At 38.2% G+C, this 17030-nt stretch overlaps 1 protein-coding gene across 5 annotated transcripts in view; it reads right to left on the minus strand.

Moving 5' to 3' along the window:
- The window catches only part of ARB2A (ARB2 cotranscriptional regulator A), a 283581-nt gene that overhangs the window by 134250 nt on the left and 132301 nt on the right, over nt 1-17030 (minus strand). For all 5 annotated transcript variants that reach the window (XM_031046203.2, XM_005145965.4, XM_031046204.2 and 2 more), the window contains one exon: nt 9180-9398. In XM_031046203.2, the coding sequence (XP_030902063.1) occupies nt 9180-9398 (219 nt within the window). The remainder of the gene's footprint in view (nt 1-9179; nt 9399-17030) is intronic.

Consider the following 17030-nt stretch of genomic DNA (forward strand, 5'->3'; position numbering starts at 1 on the left):
TTGCTCCAAGCCCCATTCAACCTGGCCTTGAACACTGCCAGGGATGGGGCAGCCACAGCTTCTCTGGGCAACCTGTGCCAGGGCCTCAGCACCCTCTCAGGGAAGAACTACTGCCTAAGCTCTCATATTAATATTCCCTCTGCAAGTTTAAAGCTATTCCCATTGTCTTGTCCCTACAGGTCCTTTCCAAAAGCCCTTCTTCATCTTTCTTTTCAGCCCTTTTAGGCACTGGAAGGTTATGGTCATTTACCATAATTGTAACAGAATTAACAATAATACCTGAACTTCTGCTCCAGTGATGGTACTGCCTGGTGCCCACCAAGATAAAAATCCACTTAAATAGCAGCCAAACTCTACCAGTCAGCTGAGGTTATTAAAAAGAGAAAGGGAAATGGTGAAAGAACATAATGAACAAACAGCCAAGAGCAGCAGAAAGGTATTTACAAGTGGACTTCATGACCAAATCAGATGTTGTTATTTTAAGAACTATCACAGCAAAAACTCACTTGTCCACTTAAGGCAGAGCCTTAAACAGCACACAGTGCCTGGAAGTTTGACATATCTCAACAAGGAGGATTTCACACACTGCAAAGGTTTCCACTGGTAAGGGATTTAAGAATAAGCAATTGCCATTAAACATAAGCCTACCTTTTTTGGCAGCCAGTGCAAAGGACACAAAATGAATTACATGATCCTGTCATCAAATATATTTATTCTTTTTCAAGTAACAGGAAAAGAGGAATACCTAGAGACTCAGCAAGGTGTACTGCAAGGTGGCATGTGTGAGAGCAGTTACTTTTCAAAGGATAAGACCTCAAAGTTAATTGCAGAACCTAGAAATCTTTCAAAACTACTTACTCAGCCTAAGCTTTGCTAAATTTCTTCACTACTTAGTTCACTAACTTCAAAAGAATTCCTCAGCAAAAAAGATCCCTAAAAGAAATAAATCTCTTCTTAATGTGTCCATGAAATTAAGGCTTCTGTTTTCACAGGTTAAGAACAGAGTGACTGAGACACATTAAGTGATAATGTCAATTGCTTACTTTTCTAGGATATAGGCTGAACTTGCAAGATTTTTGAAATCAGATTATTTAGTTACATGGCAGGTGGAAAAGGTAGGGGATAGGAATGAAGAACCATCCTGGAAAGAAACATCAGCCCCAAAGAAACAGCACATTGCAGATGCTTATGGAGTACTAAGCGTATTGTATGAATTAACTACATGTTAGTTTTTGCTGTTCTATATGACTGTATGTACTGATTAAAACTTTGCTTTCAGTAGAAAGGAAACCTTCCAGTCTTACATATCCCATCACAGACTAATAGAAATAGTTAGGGTTGGAAAGGACCTTAAGATCATCCAGTTCCAAACCTACTGCCATGGGCAGGAACACCTCACACTAAACCATGTCACCCAAGGCTCTGTCCAACCCAGCCCTGAATACCACCAGGGATGAAGCATAAATAACAGGGATGAAGCTAAATAACAAAGTGTGCAAGAGTGCAGCTGAACACCATGCAGCCCATTCAGCAGAGAAGTCCTACTACTGACACCACCCACTACAAAAAGCAAAAAGCACTTTTGCTCTGTTTAGCATTCCGTTTTAGCAAGTAAGAGAAGGATAAAACAAAGACTCAGTCAAGAGAGGAATAGGATGATTTCTCAATATTTAGATGAGTTCATGGCTGGGGATACTGTAAAGCAGAAAAACTTGGGAAAGACTTCTGTCTGGATGCTTTGAAAATGAAGTTCAGGCTCTGAATCTGGTAGAAGGTGATTCTTGGGTCATGCTGATCAGCTATGGAGTTCATCAAGGCATAGCAAGTATGGAGGTCATGACTCCATTCTCCTCAGAGCTCACAATAAGGCATATTTTTTTGCCTGTGCAGGGATGACAATGAGCTGATTGAAGACATAAAGCTTGTTCTCAAGATGTAAATAATTCAAAGTAACATTGCACAATAAGTAAATTTACAAAAAGTAAGGATTTTAGTTAGTAAAATCCTCCACTTGTAAGTATTCAAAATGTAACGCAGAATAAAAGTGCTGTAATAATTAATTTTTCGAGTTGTCAGCCACCTATGAATTGCAGGGTAAGGACTGGCATTTATTCTGGGTAGTTTATTCCATACTCCTCCATGCCACCAACTCCTCCATTATTTCTAGCCCCTTTGGCAGCTCTCACTGCTGCAGGCAGCCAAGCAGACTTCAGAGGAACTACCAGATTAATCTTAGTCCCAAATCTACATTTTTTTCTTCATATTTTTCCTGAATTTTCACTTTGTTTTCTGTAGCAGGTGAGCTGAAAACAACATCCTTGAAGACATTGTGCATCCTGTGCCCTGGTTGCCTGCCTGCCGACATTCATTTACTAGAGCTCCACAAATGTTGTTTTCCTGACCTCCATGCATAGTTGTGCAGTCCTCATATCCTCCTACCTAAACCAAATAAATACTTCTTGATGAGTAGAGTGGGGTGGCACAAGCAGTCCCCACAGACACGGGTTATTCTGCAACAGAATCATTGATCTTAAGATGACCCTATATATTCATTGCAGAAATTAATTTTCATCATCTCTATGAAGGCTTTCATATCTGACTTGTCACCCGAGAAAAAAAATTTAAAGAATCTACAAGGCGTATGAGCCTCTGCTAATTTTCTTCTAATGGTTTTACCAAACACACTAAAATCTAGCATCAAAATGTGCAACTGCTTGCAGTAGGTTAGAGGATATTATCCTTGTTTGAGTATCAGCTAAAAGAATATTGCCCTTTGATTCTGTTAGATAAATTATAAAGGCTACTTGCAGAGAGCAATCTGTACTGGCAGGAGGATGGACCAGAAGACCTGTGAGGTCTTTTCAGTCCTTCACTGCAATTGCTCTGCAATCAAAGACAGGAAGTATCTGAGTACAAGAAGATTGAATAATTTTATTCACCTTTGCCTTCAACAAGTATGCCTGCTTTCTGCTGAGCTAATTTCCTTTAACATTAGCTAACTGGCCAGGTTTATCAAGCCTGAAACCCATCTGAAAGGAAAGAGAACTCATCTGACCTGTGAGAGACAGTCTTTTTTAGCACCACAAGAGCACCACACAGCTCATGGTGGGAGGAGAGATGCAAGCCGGTTCTTTCTTTTGGAAACTCTCACGGCTTACCTCACATTTTAGGAGCTGGATTGAACAAAGCACATTTTGTTGGCATCATGTAATGAATATTTGAAAGACACCAAAGCTAGATGGCCTTGATTTATTCATTTTCTTTGATTAAGCCATACTTGTGAAATGCAGAACAAAGAGAGGGTATGGCAGAAAGAAGAGCCAGTGGTGCTCTTGAAGAGATGCAAAATTTTCCTTCAGTGATCGTCTCTTTCTTTTCACTGCCCAAGGAAAAGAAGACAAATACAACTTTTCCAGACTATCAGATGCAAAACATAACAGAAGTCTTTAAAATCTCAGGATTTAAAATAATACCTAATTTAACTGCAGGAGCTAAATAGCCTATGAATAAATTATTGAATATTACTACAGTTTAAACCCTACATACTTTAGTTCACTGAATAGAATGTTCATCTATAGAATGAAATATGACATACGCATATTTTTCCTGTTCTACAGAAATTACTGTAGGAACTTATTGCTTATCTGACCCTTTAGGAATAACACAGAGCTCTAATTGTAGGTGCTTGGTGCCACTGTAGAAGCTTTAGAGTCCTCATTTGGCCAGGGTGGTGCAGGTCTCTGGTTGCACAGATCCCATGGGCTAGTTCTCTCCAGGCATCCCAAGTACCCTGTGGCACCCAAAGTGTCACTACACATTTATGTCCCAGCACCTGAACTGCTCTGTTTTTGAATTCTGAATGCCCAAGTAGTACATGGGACAAAACTGACAGATAAAGCCATAGTAGTTTCTAAGCAGTTGTCATGATTTTTCCATTACCAGCATGATTTTGCTGTTGCTTAGAAGTGAAAGAGATTTCTCTAGAACACAAAGAAGTAACAGCCTTTAAAAGGCAAATATGGGCAGATGAGATCTTAGGCAGAAGTTCTTCCTGTGAGGCTGGTGAGGCCCTAGCACAGGTTGCCCAAAGAAGTAGTAACTGCCCCATCCCTGGCAGTGTTCAAGGCCAGGTTGGACGGTGCTTGGAGCAACCTGGTCTAGTGGAAGGTGTCCCTGCAGGGGGTTGGAACTGGATGAGCTTAAAGGTCCTTTTCAATCCAAACCATACTATAATTCAGTGAAAATCATGTGTTGTTTCAGAGGTATACGTAAAGTAATGCTGATATAAAAGCTAAAAAACAGGGCATTGTGGTATAAGCACTGGCATGACAACTTTTCAGGTTCAAGTCCTGATGCCTGGGTCTGCCCCTGACTTTCACTGTGCTGGAGCATGTTCCTTATGTCTTGGGAGCCGTCTGCCTAGCGCTTGTCATTTTGTCTCTTCTGGTGGAATAAAGGGCTTATTAACTTGATCTCAGCAGCACGCTAATGCAGTCGCAGAGGCTCTGGACGAGATTCAGCGTGCACCTTGCCAAGTCACAGGGTAGGCAGCAGGAGTCCTCATCTGTCCAGGGACGGCCACGGGGCCAGACCCACACAGCTGGCGGGACCACAGCTATGCCGGGAAGCAGCTCCATCCCCAACGTGGAATAAATCTGCTGCACTGAAAGGCTGCCCTGCACAAGCAGACTCTCTGTGGTGACCTTCAGTCAGGCGATGCTTCGTGTCAGCCACACTGAACAAATAAGCAGAAATGGCACAACTGCGCTCGTGTACTTGCCAGGATTTCCTGCCCACCAGCACTCGCTGCGTACTTAACCGTGTATTAATAAACCTGCCTCTTACTGCTTTCTCCTAATCACTGGCACAAATTATCCCGATGCATTCGTTCTTAGTAAAACAAACTAATTAGTTGCACATGATCTTTTCCTATTTAATCTCTCATAGAAAGAGGGTAAAAATTATTTATGAAAAGTATGCTGCATCCAGAATTAATTTAATTTCATTGATATGCTGTTAGCATCAATAGCGCCGTTATAGACTGTGCTACAGCAAAAATAGTATTTGCAGTAAGAATTATTAAAGCAGCTAAACTCGGTGGAGGGAAAAAAAGGACAAAATTCGTAGCACACAGGCCTAGGAAAGGCTTATCCTTTTACCCAGAAAACCTGACTCCATCAGATGGCATGATAAAAGTAGTCTTCCTACCTCTTCCTTTGTTGCCTCTTTGATATTCTTTTGACTGTTGAGGCAACAGCATTATTGCAAATTACTTTCATTATAAAATTATATGATTTACTTTTTCCTTTAATAATTTCAGAACCCATTGAGTGTACTTGTTTAAGTGGCAAATGCTATTTAGAAGGGGATAAATACTGATTTACATTTCTAAGTGTCTTTTAACATAGAGAAGACACTGTCAACGTGAAAATCTATAGGGAGTGGAGATGGTTTGGATGATGGAGGGAACAGTCATGTCACATTTAAGCCTTTATGATCTGTTTCCATAGAAAAAGGTTAGAGATCAACAAATTCTCAGTTTAGTTCAGTAATAAATGAAGGTTGGCTAGGGCATGAAGTTTCTGGGGGGAAGCGTTAGCCAATATGTACAGCAGCAGCCTCTGGTGGTCTAAGGAAAAACAGTAGCATCTGTAAGTAAGGACAGAAATGTTTTCTATAAGGATGTATTTGACTCAACCCTCTATTCAACACATTAAAACCCAGATGCCTTTAAAATGATCTGCTGGCAATATGCTTGTTAAAATCTGAACAGTAAGATTATTAGAATTCATATGTATTCATTAGCATGTTATATAAAAGTAAAAAGCTTTTGTTTAATCATACCATAAAGTATTATAGTCAATGCTGATTATCAAGAAGTTTTTCCTTGGTTTGCATTGACAAAAAAACCCCAAATTTCTAAGTTGCTGAATTGATGACATTTTCTGTCTTCACTTGTGAATTCAGTTGGCAGATGTTTAAGAACAAAAAATTGTGTCTTATTACAAAACATTAAGCAGGTTTTTCTGCCATAATGTTTGACATGATGTTTATTGTCCAAACCAAATCAGTCCCTTTAACAAGCTATAATGTATGCCAGAAAGTACATTATTTCATAGTTGAGGGAACTTCCAGCATGGAACAATAAGTACTTTGATCTTTCAAGCAGGGTGGTTAATGCACTACACTCCCCCCCCAATAGTTGCTTTTATTTGCACTCTTTTTGTACAAAAATACAGTGTAACATGAGCTTTTATATTTTAAGACTCTGCTTTTACATATTCTTGAGTATCCCAGGGTTTTTTTTTAGTGTGTTTTTTTCTAAATTTTCCCCTATGAAAAGACAGAAAATGCTTAAAGAAATTTACCATGAGAGAGTTCCATTTTTCCCATTCTTGGAAAATCTACTGCACAACTGGGAGCATCATCCAGACAGCTTTCATTTGTTCAAATGCCATTTCCTCATCAGATCACAACAGATCTCAATGACCCTTTGAGAACATAACCGATGATATTTATTCCTGCTACTTAACAGCCTGAAACAATTTCTCCAGCATATTTGACAGGAACAAATTTTCCATCAGCGTCAGATCCAGCTGATGACTTCTTGTGAGGATATTTTTCATTTAGTCTCTCTGCACCAGTTTTTTCCTGCTTGGCAAAATGACGTAAGCTTGCTCAGGTTTTTCAGAACTCTTTTGACGAGATCATTATGAAGCATATATCCTTCCTAAATACTTATGTGGAGGGACAATATGTCTTATTTCAAGAGCCCTGTGAGTCAAATGTACACTATAATACTCAGTCATATATGTACAACTACAAAGGTCATATCCAAACTGGCCCTTGAGATTACCCAAACCTGCTCTGACACTGTAGCCCCCGCAACCTGTAAATGGGACTCCAAGTCCCACGGTGCAAACAAATGGTAGTACCTACACCACATATAGTCTGGAAGGCAATTAATGCACAGCAAAAATGGTACTGCATCATTTTAGAATCACAGAATCCCAGAATGGTTCATGTTGGAAGGGACCTTAAGGCTCACATAGTTCCAAGCCCCTGCCATGGGCAGGGACACCTTCCACTAGACCAGGTTGCTCCAAGCACTGTCCAACCTGGCCTTGAACACTGCCAGGGATGGGGCAGTCACAGCTTCTCTGGGCAACCTGTGCCAGGGCCTCACCACCCTCACACGGCAGAACTTCTTCCTAATGTCTAATCTAAACCTACCTATTTTGTCTGTTTCATGAAATGCCTGGACAGGCTGATAACAGTGTCTGTAGCCAGGAAGGTGGAACAGAGCATGCTATATTCACAGCTGCTCTTGCAACCACCTACAGACTGAGCAGTTCTATCCAACAGAGTAAATGGCACCTTATTGGTGGCTCGGTTTTGTTTCAGAAACAGATAGGTAAGTAAATTGCAGTAATTTGTCCGGCCACACACCAAAGAAGGGACATTTTTCACTCTGTTTCAAAAGCCTCTCTGTACTAGAGACTGTTAAACAAAAGATAAACTCCAAAGAATTCTTTCAGAATTAAACACCAACTGCAACAGACAACCTGATTTCAGTTAATTCACCCAGGAAAAAGAAACCACTGCCCATACATTCACTAAAACTTAAAACTACTTCTTTCCTTGATTTGAAGAACATAAAATAAAGGGAATATCAACAGTCATACCTGAGGCACAGAGCTGCGAGGAAAAGAAAATGGGATGCAGTCATGTATTTTATGTTTTGGGGGTCAAACCTCCTGGAGCCAAATTTTGTGCGTCATCAAGCAAAAGAGCTACAAGAAGGTGGAACTGCTAAAAAGCTATCAAAAAAAGAGAACACTGACCAGCACACTGACTAAATGCTTTTCTGGACAATACAGCACATCTACTGGCTTCTGATGGACCCCAAGACCAGTCTGGTTGCCCCTCTTAAGAAGCAGGGTCTGTCTGGTGGTCATAACAGCATCTCTCCTAAAAAGCAGCAGATGGTTGACTTTGAATATGTACATGCATCCTTTTGTTTCTGATACTCTGTAGCAAGTTATTTCTCAAAAGACATAGCAATATTTATGGTATTAGTGGTAATCTTGCATCCAGGTTACAAACCTCTCTAACTAGCCAGTACAGCTGTTATTTCTTTTCCAAACATTATGCTAAACCACAATTAACAGGAACATGTTAAAATTTAAGATGATTCTGACATATCTTTTGATGTCTTTCCCCTGTTTTGCACCAGAAAGGCATATACAGTTTTACTGTTTTAACTACAAAACCTACAATCTGGTTTTGCTTTACGTGTTTACAGGTTTTACCACTGAATGAAAATGCTAACTTTCCTAATAAGGGCTTTGGAAAATGCATGACTCAGTTTGTATGTATAATACATAGTATGTATATGAAGCAGAATGTGTCAAAGTGCAAATAATATTGTTTGTGCCCCTGCAGAATTAGAAATCCTCAAGTAGCACTGCTATAATGATCCCATGCTGGTAGCATTACAAAGTGCAAAGGTTCACTGATTAAGAAAAGAGCAAGGGACAGAGTTTCCTCATTACACCATTCTCAAACTATTCTAGCTTAAATATTTATTAAGATATTAATAACTCGCCTTCTTTATCTCCCTTCAGAAGTTCAGCTGAAACACAATGGATGGCTGCTCATATGAAAACAGCACATTACAGGGTAAATCTGCTACCACACAAGATGAACATCGGCATTTTCCACAATATATTATTAATTCAGCAGGTAATATGTTAAAAAACTAACTACTGCCTCCCCATTACAAGACAATATAACATAATGACATGTCTAGCTAGTATGTTGCCCAAGCTCTACTATAAAGTGTTTCTTACTTACAACCTCTGTTTATAAAATAATTTTTACAATGTCTTCCTTAAATCATTCCCTTTCTTGATAGCACCCATGTTTTCCTCTGGGGTTTATTTCAAGTTCACATTTGAAATTAGAAAGGAACGTTTTGTAACTCTTCCAAAACTTCACATTCCATAAATAACAAAAAAATACCAATAGAATAAAGAGCAAGGAACTCTGTACAAACTTTTGAATGCCATCTTGGTAATGTGTTTGTTTTTAAAAAACCATGCTATTTATTAGCCAATATGGACAGTAAACATACCTATGCATGGGTAATGAACGGCAACAAAACAAAAAGAACTTACTCTAATATACATCTGCATAGTTTCTTTTTCTTTTTGTGGATTTCGGTACTTTTCATAGAAGTCACGTCGCTTCTTTGTTTCCTTTTGGATTTTATCTTTTCTTTCCCTCTTTTCTGCAGGTTCATCTGAGCTATCAGAAGACAGCTGTACTTGGGCTTTTGTCTTCTCCACTTCAATATAGTTCTCGTTGGGATTCAGTACTATTACTCCATAGCCTTCCTGTTTTAGAAGAGACATACACACAAAAAGAAGAAATATGAAAATTAAGATTTAATGCTAGAAAATGCTTTGCATTTATTTTAATTCTCTTGAAAACTTTTATATTTATTTCAGCAACTTCACACCACATAATTTATAGAAGGGTATTTTAAGAATATTCTGGTTTATTTCTGTCATTAAAGAGCTATTGATGTGTGAATGTGTCTGTGCATATACTTATGCTTATACACATCCTTCAGCATTAGAAAAGTTGCCTGTTTTACCTTTAAAATAATTTAATGTTGTTTTATTTGTATTCATTTATTTATACAACTGTTTCAGAAAACAATATGAGAACTAGAAGCAAAAAAATTACTTTAAGAACTCTACATAATGATGAATAAAAAAGGACCAAGCCAGTAAAAACCTTTAAATAAAAAGGATGGACGGATTTCATGTATTTATATATATAGTAAAGAAAGCATGTGAAAACTATTCACCGAACTTTAAAACAGTAAAACCTTTTGTATAGCTCACAACAAGCATACCATGCAGAAGCCAATCACAACACTAACAGTGAAGCAATACCAAAACTGACTCAGTGATATTGCTTACAGGTCACCTCTTTTGCTGTGCGGATTGACTTTTAAGCACATCTTTAAATCTGCTCTAAAACTTTGCTGGGATTACGTCCTGTATTCAACAAACACAGAGAAAATCTGTGACCTGCAATACACCTTTGAGCATACCAGCTGCATTTTTGTGCCTCGTTTCTGAGCTGGTTGAAAAATGCATGACTCTATGAATGAGAAATAAATTCTTAAATAAATCAGCCAATCATTTTATTATGAGTTTTAAATGATGGCAAATCACACAAGAATTGTAATATTCATGGAAGATATAATCACAAATGCAGGCAGAAAAGAGAAGCAAGTGCATTTACCAGATCAGTCCTTGAAGTTATAATGGGTTCCCAGTCAAAATCAAGCTGTCATTTAAAAGTAATTTAATAAAGACTTACTTTTTGGAAATGTCTGTATTAATTATCTAACCAAACAGCTTTATTCCAGCTTTTCATTGGGTGCTTCGTTTTGCACTAAGGCTAGGCATGAAAATCAAAGAGGTCCCCATACCTAGCTGGACAGAGAAAACCAAGCCCACACCAACAAAAGATACTTTCTTTGAGCTTGCTTTATTCTGATCTGTAGAGTCATTCACAAACCTTGTAGTGCATTGTGGCCACTGTCAGGTAGACAGATTGTCACTTGGTGATTTTCTACAGTTGGACACACTTGACTAGTTATCAAAATCGCATCTGAAGGGAGTTCCTACCCCTCACCCTTGTGCCCTTCTCAAATGTCTGCCATAGCTTCTCCTCCCACCAAAATCCAAGTTAAAGGACACGGCTGCACTCTGCTAAACAGGGTGAAATAAGAGGCATTCAGGACACTGTGGTGTAAGGGACATAGTCAGAAAAGGTCAACATAGGGCAAAGAGAAAACTGCCTCCTAGCTAGATGCGGCGCCGTGAGTAAGTGGTCTCCTGTCATGTTGCACTCCTGCCCTCCCTGCTGAGTGAATTGAACTGGGATAAATACAAACAAACAGGCAAATAAATAAATAAACCGAGGGGGAAGAGCAAAGGAAAATGGAAAATTAAAGAAGACAAAGTTTAAAACCTACCCATGCCATTGCTATGGTCATGTTAACACAATACTGTACTAAAAACACATGAATTCCCAACTTGGAAAATTCAAAGTGCAAAATCCATCACAGAACACGACTTACAAAAATTTCTAAATCACATGCCTAAGAAGAAAGGATGGTGTTTGAGCTTGCTAGAGGCAGGGTAGGACCAAGCTCTCGCAGTACTGGAGGCTCTCTGTGTTGTTCATTTCAAGCTGCTTGTTTTGAGCAGAGATGTTCTGTGTTATCGATTTGTTTTGCTTTCTATACAATGCCAAATGCAAAATTCATGTGTTTCTTACAGGTCTACAGGTGTTACAGAGATTTGAAGCTCTGTGTCCATTTAAGCTGCCCACAAAGCAGACACATAAATCATCAAAGAAGTAAATTTGTCTAATTTATTGATTATGTAACTGAAAATTACATGACTCATTTGCCCAATGTTATGAGGACACAATGTCAATTTTTCACATAGACATCAACAGATGAAATATGATTCCATTTTTAAATTCACTATTTCATAAATTAATTAAATGACTTTTATCAATTACATTTTAAGCAGTGCAACATGTCTCCCTTTATGTTTATTTTTTTTTTAATTTTTCACAGACAGCAGGTGTTTCCTGTCTCTACAATTAAAATAATTTAATAGTAACTGAGATAGTGTTTCTCATAATTGAGAAAGAAAAAATTATCTTAAAAATTGTAAAACTTTCTCTTAGGGAAGTAATTCTTTTCAGATTGTTTTGCTTAAATGATGTAGTGTATTTGCCTTTCTCTTGTCCTTCTGCATTCTAAATAGCAAGATATAAAATAATGGCACCAGAAAGAAGATTTGAAAATGACAGGTATAAAGCAACATGGAATAACAAAATGATGAGTAAAACTATAACAACCTCTCTTGTTCAGCCTTAGCCCAAGCATTTGCTACTGAAAAGGAGTACTCAGGTCTAAATAACATCTATGTAAACAATGTGGCTTTTAAGTACAATTAAATCTTAGAAAAAATATTTGGTGTGGGCATAGCTGAACCATTAAAGTTCAATGCAATCAGAAAAGAAATTAAAAAAAAAGGTGGAGCTCCTCACTAATGAAGTGGGGCTGAACAGGGTACAAGTCAATGCAAAACTGAGCACACAAGACCACTAACATCTGAAAAAAGGCCTTTGGCAAAATTAATAAATAGGCAAGATACACAGTGTTTGGCATACTAAGCAAAGACAAAATCACACTCATTAAAAAATATCTTTTTATATGAGAATAGTGTTCAGAAGTATATCTCTCTGAATGTCACTAAAAATACCAATTTTACCTATGATGAGCTTAGAGCATTGTTAAAATGTAGTGACATATGATCTAAGCAAGCACTGCCAAACGGGAGTTTTTAAAGCTTCCACTCTCACTAAAACATTTGGTACATTTTCAACATACATAATAGTGGAATGTGTCCAGTGCACACGGAAGCAGAAACCACCCTCCCAAGTGCAAAGGTTTTAATGTAAAAAGCTAAACTCTGGGACAAACCCTGCAGCCCCCATCAATTTTCAGATGACTGAAACAAGCCAAGTCCTGTGCTCTGCTGCATGTCTGAGAGAAAACCAATGTTGCACAGAAGCTAATATTTGGCTGCATCCCCCATTAATATATCTATGATGAGATACAATAATCAGGACAGACACTGATAATACAAGTCCCAGCCTCTAATCTACGAGTTCAATGGGTACAATTACAGTTTCCTTCTCAGACTAAAACACCCAAACCAATCCAAATCCTAACACTTCAAGGTAAGAAAAATGTAATCTACACTAACTACTAGCATCCTCCCTGTACCTACTTCTAGAGTCAGAGGACTCTGCAAACTCCTCTCCTAGGTTCATAAATACAAATTCAATTAGCACGTATGATTGAGCCAGCAAATGACGATGAAAGGAAAAGCAGGCTGACAAAGTCAAGTGTTGGAAAGAATCATGAATCTCAATTACAATACCTTTACTACAAAGCCAGAACAACGTAGAAGGGCCTTTTCCACCGTAAAACACAAGCCAGAAATGGAGCGGTACTTCCTCCCTCTTACTGGAAGCTCAAGCGAGATGTTTGAAATGGAAGGAATACAGATATCACCTTTGACAGCAAGAATAAGGTTATAAAAAAAACCCCAAAGTATTTGAGGTACATTCCAATTCTTTTGAAATCTCTTCTGCCTGGCCACATGAATAAATGAGCTGAAAGCATTCAGCTCTGCACATTAACCCACCAAGATGGGACACCATATGTGACCAGAGAGGTCAGGGCTGGAGAGGAATCTTTTGACCTGTGTAACTGTCTTTTTGGACTGCAAGCATCAGTCTGAAAGAGATAATTTTCCTAAGCTTTATCAACCTGAATTTTCGCATTCAGGTTTCGGTCTGGATCATTGGTAACAAGACTGGAGTTCAAACCCAGGGGGAATGCAACTCAAAAGCGCTCAGCTCTTAAACCTGCCTGTGGTTAAAATGGACACGGTGACGTTCATTCACCTTTCTGGAAAGATGTATGTTCTTTAATTTCCCTTCTTTTCCATGAGAAGGGTACATCACTGTAGGTGCGACAGTGGGATGAGGTCACGACAACCATTCAGAAGTCATCGGTGAGGCGCAGTGAAGTAAAGCATAGCTGCTGGAGATGCAGCTCAGCTTGAAAAATTCCCCCTCCATTATTTGACCAATTTTCTCAAGACGTGACCTGCGACTGAAATGCCTGAAATGTAGTTGACTACGCATTCTGTTTCCACCCCATGTACATTTTCACAACTGCACCCTGCTAATACTTTGTGATATTTCCCTCTCAGCTACACCTCGGCCGCCTGAATTCCAGCACTGTGTCCAAGTGTGTAAAAATGCCGTGTTGCTGCCAAACGCACATTGTCCCACTAAGTTCCCAACTTAAAATAGCTCATCAGGTTAGGGAGGAAAAGAAAACATGCCACAAAAAGTTTTTAGAGGACCACCTGTTGTCTATTATTTTTACATAGCACTTACTCATAAATCATAACACAGGGTAATTAATCAAGCTGTCAAAGAGAAGGTCAAAGGTTATATGGGGGAGTCAGAAGGTCATGCATGGGCTGATAGAGGTCAGGGTCACACTGCATTCCTCATTATCAAGTTGGGATGAGAGACGGCCCAAGCAAACAAAAGTGAAAGCAGATGGAGAAGTGAGTGGATAAAAAAGGAGAAAAATTCACAAACAAAAAGAAAAGTGAAAGAAGAATGTCAGTTGCCTTCAAAAAAGGAGGAGAATGGAGCAGAAATACATTGAGATGTTCTCAAAAGGTCTCACACGACACAAAGAAACTACAGTTTGATGATTTAAATACACTTAATATAAGTTTCAGTCTGATCTTTTTGCAAATACCAAGAAACGCAGCAAAAAGGGCACAGGAGATTCGGTTCCGTTTCACATCTGAAGTCAGTATATTCAAGGTGAATTAGAGAAAAGGAACCTATTACTGTGATGAATTCTCATGGATATAGAAAATTGCTTCTAAATGCTGAAGTTTATTCCTGTTTATGGCTACAACCAATAGATGTTCGATAAAAAAGTTATAACCTGTTTGAATGATGTATTAAGATCCATACTTTCATATACACAAATCCTCAAAAACACAAAGCATCATAAAAGTCCCTCTGGATGACACACAGTTATAAAATATTCTATCATTACACTGACCTGAATTAGATGCAGAATACTGTGCAAAATTAGCTGTCACCCTTTCCTCAAAATCTTTGTTAATCTCATTTTGAATGTTGCAGCTTTATCAACACATGCATCAATGTCAGCTCCTTGGTTACTGAACCGCTGTACTTGGAAGAAGATATAATTAAAATGTTTTGGCACAGAAAAGGTGAAATTGTATCTTCCCCTGTTCCCCAAGGAGTCTGTAAAACATGTAGTATATATTGACAAACACACACCCTTGTCTAGAACCCTGACATCCCAGGTCACCCAACTGCTATTTATTTCAAAACATTCACTTTACACTTAGCCAAACTGTCACCTGCTGCGGTACTAACTTTTAATGGATATTAGAGCTATAAACCCAATAAACTCTTCATTTCCTTTCTACTACTGCCTTCTAATTCTTTACTATATTGGGTCCATATCTATCTGCATGCAGAATGGGGTTCATTTTATTTCACCATATATGGCATATATAGCACATACACTTTCCAGCACGGAAAGTATGCCATTAGTATGTTTTACTTTCCTATTTGTTAATTTGGTGCTAGCACAGCTACACCAAACACACAGGTTCAACCAAAACACACCAGGTTCAAGGCTAAACTCCCCTCTCCACCAGATAAGCTGTTACCACATTTTGAGTTTACTGCTGAAAAAGTTTTGAAAAGAATTTATGTTTTACACCTACTTATAATTAGCAACCTAAATATGCCTATGCGTAAGATCTGCAATCCTAGTTTATGATGTATCCAAGGCCAAAACTGAATAAACAAATCCATGAATTATAAGGATTTTATTCCCTTGGTTATGTACTATATTATTGATAAGGAACTTCTGTGCCTTTACAAGCACTGATTTTACTAGGATTTTCACCAGAAAATCATGGCAAGTGAAGTGCTCTAAAGTATGCTATAGCATTAACTTAATTCTGTGAATTAGCAAAAAAGGAATATGTTCACATTCAAATACTGCTTTGTGTGCTGTTTAATAAACCTCAGCTCCGCTACCTACACTTGATCTGAGACTAGGGACTATCTGGAAAAAATCACAGGAGGCTGAATGGACGTGAATCAATCACAGCCATGCAGGCAGCAGATGGGACTGCAAATAATCCATCCACAACAACTGCCCAGGCTGCAAGAACAGTTTCTGTTCCTACTAAGTGCACACAGTTTTGGGGTCCATACAAACCCTGAAAGAAGGAGTCCACCAGTTACCACCAAGGCCCAGCATCTTTTAATGACACCTTATAGGAACCTCTTCTGTAATTAAAGTATGAACTCAGAAAGTTGTCTTTCCCACTCCTAAGAAGGTATTTTATTTTCTTTTCCAACAAAAATTTCAGCTTCAGAGGAGTACAAGATCACAAGCAAGAGTCTCATGTATATTTCACTTTTTCACTAAGATTTTAATTAAAAGGTTATTCAGATTTATATAGAACTTAACTTTTAAAAGCAATGCATTAGAAACATCATAATATCAAATAATTGTAATACCACACAAGAAACAAGTAATTATTGGTTATAATTTACTGAAAGGGAAACCATGGAGAAGAGCAGTCACTCTCTGAAAGTTATGCTCAACAAAGGTGCAGAAGTGAAGCTGGATTGTAGGATTCTTTGAATGTTTCTGTGGTATTTTTAAGCATGGTATATTTAAGCATCCCTTTAGCTGACAGTTTCTTAACTGTAAATTTGTTTTCCAATCCACTTTGTCTCCTCCCCAGGAATGTCACAGTATGTCTTAATTATTCTCATTTGTACTTCATAATGAATATACTCCAAATAGGTTAAGTATATTTTTTATCTAGCACCACATGAAAAAATAAGTACATTTATTCTAAAATACACCTAATTTTCTTCTATCTCAGAATAATATAAAATCTTTTTGTAAACATTTTCTTTTTCTAAACTGTAGGTATTTCGAAGGGCTCAGAGGTTTGCCTGGATTTTTAACATTTTTAGCTTGCAGGGAAGGTAGTCTAAGACGCCAAGTTTGACTTCACCTTTCATCTTCAAGAATTTTATATGTATTAAACCATTACAAGAAAAGATTAAATGTCAATCTCTTGGAAGGTCTGCATTACAGTTGTGTAAAGGGAAAACACATCATGCACATTAGTATTTTCCCCAAAATCTTGAAGTTATCTAAATCTTGAAAGACAGCTCCCATTTAGTGTTGAGCATTGTTTGTGACCGCAGCTTAAAATCCTTCTATCTCAATGACAGAAAACTCAGTTGGCTTTAGT

Source organism: Melopsittacus undulatus, chromosome Z (genome assembly GCF_012275295.1).
Source record: "Melopsittacus undulatus isolate bMelUnd1 chromosome Z, bMelUnd1.mat.Z, whole genome shotgun sequence".
Classification (NCBI taxonomy): domain Eukaryota; kingdom Metazoa; phylum Chordata; class Aves; order Psittaciformes; family Psittaculidae; genus Melopsittacus; species Melopsittacus undulatus.